This window comes from Varanus komodoensis, unplaced genomic scaffold (genome assembly GCF_004798865.1).
Source record: "Varanus komodoensis strain SLA01 unplaced genomic scaffold, ASM479886v1 scaffold14_1, whole genome shotgun sequence".
Taxonomy (NCBI): domain Eukaryota; kingdom Metazoa; phylum Chordata; class Lepidosauria; order Squamata; family Varanidae; genus Varanus; species Varanus komodoensis.
In genome coordinates, this window is record NW_025335438.1 from 20,107,165 (window position 1) to 20,114,258 (window position 7,094).

General features: G+C 46.0%; 1 protein-coding gene across 7 annotated transcripts in view; it reads left to right on the forward strand.

Annotated features, from left to right (window-relative positions):
• PRKDC (protein kinase, DNA-activated, catalytic subunit) overlaps positions 1–7,094 on the forward strand; it is a 132,047-nt gene that overhangs the window by 76,240 nt on the left and 48,713 nt on the right. For all 7 annotated transcript variants that reach the window (XR_006414094.1, XM_044424166.1, XM_044424167.1 and 4 more), the window contains 4 exons: positions 1,723–1,834; positions 2,581–2,705; positions 2,803–2,952; positions 3,896–4,069. Coding sequence is in view for 6 of the 7 variants with exons in the window: in XM_044424166.1 (XP_044280101.1) it covers positions 1,723–1,834; positions 2,581–2,705; positions 2,803–2,952; positions 3,896–4,069 (561 nt within the window). In the remaining variant the exon portion in view is untranslated. The remainder of the gene's footprint in view (positions 1–1,722; positions 1,835–2,580; positions 2,706–2,802; positions 2,953–3,895; positions 4,070–7,094) is intronic.

Here is a 7,094-nt window from a genome sequence, read left to right on the forward strand (position 1 = left end):
TGGTTTAATTTAAGAATTGAATTGAACATTTCAAGAAACTGTCAGCTAGTATAGTGTGCTGGTTAAAGTGTTGGGCTGGGGACCCGTGAGATCCAGGTTCTAGTCTCCATGAAGCTCACTGTGTGATTTTGGGCCAGTCACAGACTTTCAGCTCAACCTACCTCAAGTGTTTGTTTCAAGGAGAAAATGCAGCTTGGGTTCCTCACAAGAGAAAAAAGTAGGCTATAAATGTGATGCAGCAGCAGTAGCAACAGAAGATGTGTAAAGTGCATGCATTAGACTAGGGGTCCTCAAACGTTTTGAACGGGGCCAGTTGAAAGGTGCCAGCGATGTTTGTGGGGCACCAAGGCAGTGCGGGCGGGTGGCGCGTGCTTGCGCAGCAAGGCAGGGGCGTGCGTGCACAGAGATCGTTTTCTCTGAGTGAGTCCAAAATGATCTCCTTGTGAGCCAGCCGGTGCCTCACCGAGTGCAGGGAGAGGTGCCGTCTTGCGAGCAAGGCGATCGTTTTGGACTAGCTCGGAGAAAAGGATCTCCGAGCTAGTCCAAAATGATCTCCTTACAAGCAAGACGGCACCTCGCCATGTGTGTGTATGCGCACGTGGCGAGCTATGGCAGGCCGGATAAATGGGCATGGCGGGCCGGATCCAGCCCACGAGCCGTAGTTTCAGGACCCATGCATTAGACTCTTTGTAATCCATACTACTCAGTTTACAGATAAAATAGACATCAGAATGATTCTGCTTGATGCCTGTCTCATTGGGCAGGTTCACACAAACAAAACAAGCCACCAGGACCTGTGCCAGTTGCAGTTTGCATGAACAATGTGTATTACTCAGGAATCTGGTCCGGCCAAAGCCCTCCACTTTGGATTCAAGTGTACTGAGGAAGAAACAAGACCACTTCTGCAAAAGATAACAGGCAGTTTATTGAATACATACAGTTTATGTAGAACAAGCAAAAGACAGTTTATATCCCTGTTATCTGTAGCTTGTACTGGTTTCCTGAACACTCCAGGAGATGTTAAGTGGACTTCAAAGTTGCCTGGGTAAGCAGCAAATCAGGTCCTCTCCCCAAGCCAAGAAAGAGTGGGAAAAAAAGCACCTGCAAGAAGTTTTATAGATTCTTCACTCACTTCTCCAGAGGCTGTCAATAAGCCACAAGTTAACATGCTTTACCAGTGGGGGAGAAGGCAGGCTTCAATTAAAAACAAGAAACAAAACAAAACAAAATGGTTTCAGTTATCATAGCAAGAAATTTTTAATTAAGATATATAATTAGGGAAAGCAGCTTCTATGCAATTATCTATAATTTTCCTAACAGTCTGAAGGTTAAGGCCTTGGTGTAGGTCCAAGAAAGTATTCTTGCTTTTTGGATGCTGTGGAAGGTCATTGCATTGCCTGTTAACTTCTTGCCCTTCTTACAGTATATACTGTCCACCCATTGTGTCCAAACCTGGGAGTCATGTCTTGTTGGAGGGTTAAACAGTCCTCAGATAACAGTACAATAGCCTATGAGTTATTTGAGGATTGTTGAGCCCTCCAGCTAGCTATGTTGTCTGTGCCTGGATAATATGATAAGTCATACTCTGACATTGTTTTAGTGATGGTGGCTTAAACATGATTGTTTTAATCATGTGAACCTGACTGTCTCTGGCTGTCTCATGTAATAAACATTAAAATCCCATTCTGGTGAGTATCAAGGAAGATTTCTTCTTTATGGTAGATACTTCCAAGCTTTGACTAACAACTTGGCTGCAACCAGATACAAGGAAGTATATGCAGCTTCTGCTGAAGTATTGGGACTCATTCTTCAGTATTTTTCTCAGAAGGAAAACGTGAGTGCAATATACTATATTTCAAAGTTAATGGAAAAGTTTGTTTTCTAAGTGTATCGTGTATCATTTCATTTGTTAAGGTGGTATCTAATATAAGTGTTACAGAATTCTTTAAAAGCAGCATATTTTCTTTTGGCAAGCCACTGAATTTGAGTAGTATAACATTCACAGGGAGTGGGGAATTGAATAGAAAAATATCTCGGATTAAAAGTGTAGGGATTCTCACCAAAACTACTCCAGTCCATCACTTGTGTCTCCAGTAATGGCCAGCCAGATGCCCCTGAGAAGCTATGGTTGATATAGCCTTCTTTTTGCCTTCACTATATGGTAAGTAGAGGAGTCCTCCCTCTGAAATGAAGGTGCCATTACAGTCCTTCTAAGTGGAATATCCTTGTACTAAGAATCAGAATACATTGTGCAACTGTTACGACTTTGCTTAGTTAACTGATTTTTCAGCATAGCAAAAAGATGGAAGAAGCGATGGGAAAGCACAACAACGTTACTGAGGATAAAGATGATGTCATCTGGATCTCTTGAAAATAATATAAACGAGGCAGCGCATAGCATAGTAAAAGCCTTGTTTGGAAGCATCCTGAAATAGCTAGCTTTCATTAAAGTATTGAATTGTGGAAGAATGGCTGAGGTCGCTTACTGTCAACATGAGTAGTAATTATCACTAAAGATATTCTTAAATGTGTTGCGCTTTTGCCATTTGCAGATGTGTAATGGTATATTCAATTTTTCAGATATTTGAAGGTCCAATTTATGACTTAGTCATAAAGCAGCTAAAGAAGCATCAAAACACCCAAGATGACAAATTTATTGTGTGTCTGAACAAAGTGGTGAAGAACTTTCCTCCTCTTGCTGATAGGTATAATACCAGTATGAGCTGTCATATACCATATGCAGGGTTGGTTATGTAGCTGTATTGTAACATCTCATACTTTCTGATTCTTGGCCATGCAAAGGTTTATGAACACGATCTTCTTCTTGATACCAAAGCTTCATGGGGTGATGAAAACTTACTGCCTGGAAGTAATCCTGTGCCGTGCCCAAGAAATACCTGATCTGTACCTGCAGTTGAAGAGTAAGGAATTCATACAGGTCATGAGTCACAGGTAAAGAAGTACATAACTAGTCCACATTTATTTTCAGGCTCTTGTTTGTATTGCATGGTTGGGAAATTGAGCATGCCCCACTTAAGTAAATAGGAATTGTACAAAATGATCCCCTGGTTTGCATCTCATGGCAATGCTTCCCCAGTTGTTTATGTCAGCAGGAGTGGGTGGTCAGGAGTTATACTCTCATTCATGACTACTCAGGGTTAACTCCCACAGTTTGCTAAAGTGGGAGTGAGCAAGTTCTTGCTCCATAATTGCTCCCACTGCAGCTGGATGGAGCTAAACAACCCAGGGATGTGCCATTCCTAGGTTGTTAATTGAACCAGGAATTCTGCCTTGTGGGAGAGACAGTCTAGAATTTGAATGCATGGTTTATTCTTGGGTTATGATTCTGAATTATCTCTTCCATAATAACCCACAATTCTGAGTTCAAGCGTCACAGTTAGCAGCCCAGGAATGAAGTGCCCCTCGGCTGTTTATCTCTATTTGACTGCAGTGGGAATGTCTGGGAAACAAGAACTTGCTTGCTTGCTCACTCCGACTTCATTTGTAACAACCTGTGGTTTAATGAATTGAGAGTTGTTGTGATATGTAAACTGAGTCTCTAGTTTTCATTCTGGCACTTACAACAGGAGGAGTCTAACATTACCCTTTCTGTTTTGATAGGAGCAGATGACATTCCTAAGGGAAAGATTTTCCATAGTCAGTAAAAATAAACATTGAAAGTTTTCTTCTGCTGAACTTTCTCAGTACCTAAAATTATGCTTCTTATTGATATAGTGTAATTATTTTTAAGTTCAATTGAACTATGCATTTAAAAAGGGAACAAACATGTTAAGGGTAAAAGCATCTTCTGAAATTGAAATCAGTTTTCTAAATATTTAACTTTTTACATCTTGAACTTCAGAGAATAATGGAAGCAATGTTAATTCTCTCCTAGAGATGATGAAAGGCAGATGGTGTGCTTAGATATAGTATACAAAATGTTACCTAAGCTGAAAGCATCTGAAGCTCAAGCGCTTCTTCCAGCATTAAGAGGCTTCATCTCCCATCCTTCACCATTATGTCGGGGACGAATGTATGATATATTCATGTGGGTATATGATAATTACAGGTAAGGATTCAAACAAATTATTAGTATAAAGAAGATAAAGGCACAACAGCACAATTAAACAAGTAAAAAAATGAAACATGAACATGAGCACACATATCCAAAGGAAGGTATGGTAGGGAGGAAGTGACTAGGAGTTCTTCCCTACCTCCTCCCATGCAGAAGCTGTAACCCATCCTCATGTTTGCTTAGAGCCTTATGCAGGTACTGCTTGAGGAAACCCCAAAACTTCCAAAACCCAATCCAGTGAAGGAGTGCTTCTGTTGTCCATTCACCAAGCCTAAATGGTCCTCCATGTTACATTGTAAATACTCCTTGTAGAATTCTTTGTGGAAACAAAAAGCTTTTTCAAACTTCTTTTGGATGCCTACCTGGATACTCTCACTATCTTTCAGTCTTTAGGTTTTCAACTTGGATAGCTCTGCCCAAGGATAAAGCAATGGGAGAGCCAGAGTGGTACAGAGGTTAGGAGTGTGGGACTGGTACTCAGGAGGTCTGGGTGACCATGGGCCAGTCCCAGACTCTCAGCCCAACCTGCCTTAGAGAGCTGCTGTTGTGAGGATAAAAATGAGAGGAGGAGAAAAATTATGTAAGCTGTCGTGAGTTCCTTGGAAGGAAAAAATGGGATATAACTACAATAAATAAATGGATCCTGAAAGAGGAGATTCCTCTTTTAGATACTGAGCTGCATCTGCTACCCACTCAGTGGGAAGGATAGAGGGTCTGGATTAGAAGAAGCATAGCCTGAGCTGTTCAGGCTTACTGCCTAGGGTTGCTGCTTATCTCTGTTCCTCCTTAGAAGACTCAGGTAAGGAAATGGCAGCCCTGTGAGGGAAAAGGGTAGGAAAGCTTGTGAAAATAAGAAAAGAGACGTACAAGTTCAAGAGGAGGGCTTGCTGAGATAGCAGGAGATTGACATCATATAGCTTTTGGCTCTGGCCTCTTGGCAGAGCAGCAGAGGCACAGGCTGGGAGAGAGCGCTGAGTGGCCAGGGGACTGGCGAAGGCAAGGTAGGAGCTGGGCAGGGGAGCAGAGGGCCAGGAGCAGCAGAGAGGAAGGGCGTCATCCCTTGTCTGCGTCCCTTGTCTGCGGCCCGGGCTGTCCGGAGACTCCCTTCCCTGAGACACAGAGGTTTGATGTTTGTTTGTTTTTGTTTGTTTGTGCTGTGCTGTGCTTTGTTTTGTTTTTCTTCCAATTTAAGTTTATTTTATCCTTGTGTGTGTGTGTGAGTGGGTTTTTGTCTGGGAGAACTGGGCGAGTGAGAGGAACTGCAGGACAAACAAGGCAGGGGACCAAGGTAAGGTCTCGGAAGGGATACTGATGGCAGACCAGGAGATGGCCTTGGTGGGAGTCACGGGTGTTGCTGTCCGCTGCGAGAGCCGCAACATGTTCGCCCTTCTCCCCCAGGAAAGGCAGGGATACACTTGCCCTCGGTGCAAGATGGTGACCCTGCTAGAAGAGGAGGTGAGGTGCCTGAGGGCCAAGAGAGCTCTCCAGCCTCCCCCCCCCGGGAGCAGCCCCCCTCTGGACAGAGGGTTGAGGGAGAGACCACGGAAGGAGCAGCTGCAGAGACAAGGAGGCACGGCCGCCTCCTTCCTGGCACCAATCTGGAGCTGGGAAACAGGTTCTCTCCACTTGGGGAGGCTGGGGCTGATGATGCCTCAGGGGATGAGCAGGACCCCCAGCCTGGGACGTCAGGCGGCAAGGGGGCTGCTGCGGGAGAGGTGAGGGCCAGGGCACGGCTGCCCACCAGCACCGGGAAGGTACAGCGGTGGGTGATTGTTGTTGGGGACTCCCTGCTGAGGGGCACTGAGCCGGCAGTGTGCCGCCCCAACCTGGAGACAAGGGAGGTTTGCTGCCTGCCGGGCACACGCATCCGGCATGTGAAGGACAGAGTGGAGTATCTTGTTTGCGCCGGGGGTCACCAGCCGCTCCTGGTGATCCATGTGGGCACAAACGATGTGGCCAGGCAGGGTGTGGTTGGGACCACCAGGGACTTTGAGGCCTTGGGGAAGAAACTCAGGGAGCTGAAGGCCCAAGTGGCCTTCTCGTCAATCTTACCTGTCCGGGGATTTGGGCCAGGAAGGGACAGGAGGGCCTCTGAGGTGAACGACTGGCTTAGGGTGTGGTGCCAGAAGGAACGCTTCGGGTTCCTCGACTACGGCACTCGTTTTCTTGCCAATGGACTTCTGGCAAGGGACGGGTTACACCTCACGAGGATGGGGAAAATGTCCTTTGGAGATGCTCTAGCGAGCTTTGGAAGACTTTAAACTAAGCCGGGGGGTGGGTTCAGGCCCCCCAGTAACGTGTCTGCACTGGACAAGTGTGGGGGGAGGATCAGGGCTCTGGGAGCAGGGTTTTAGAGATACTGCAGGGACTGACAGGACTCCTACAGAGAGGGGCCAGGTATCAGGGAGGATGTGAGGAAGGAGGAGGCTGGAAACTCCAAGGAAAGGAAGCGGTGGGAAGGAGTTGAGGTGCATGTACATCAATGCTAGGAGCATGGGTAATAAGCAGGAAGAGCTAGAAGCTCTCCTGGGAATCTGGTGGGAATCACAGAAACTTGGTGGGATGAAAGGCAAGTCTGGAATGTGAACATAGAAGGGTATCACCTTTTTAGAAAGGACAGGAAGGGAAAGAGAGGTGGGGGCGTGGCTTTATACGTCAGGGAAGGGATAGGATGCAGTGAGATAGAATGCAGCACAGATGGGGATTCGGTAGAGGCAGTCTGGGTGAAACTTAGGGGTTTTGACAGGGAAGAGACCTGACAGTGGGGGTATGTTATTGCCCTCCAGGTCAACTTGAGACCCTGGATGATGTCCTGACAGACCAGATTCCAAGGATATCTCAGGAGAGAGACACAGTAATTATGGGAGATTTCAGTCTCCCGGATATTACTTGGGAGACTCACTCGGCAGTGACAGCCAGGTCACGTCGCTTCCTAGAAGCTATAGAGGGAGGGTTTTTCACACATAGGGTCTGAGAGGCGACGAGGGGGGGAAACATCCTTGACTTGATGTTGACCAAT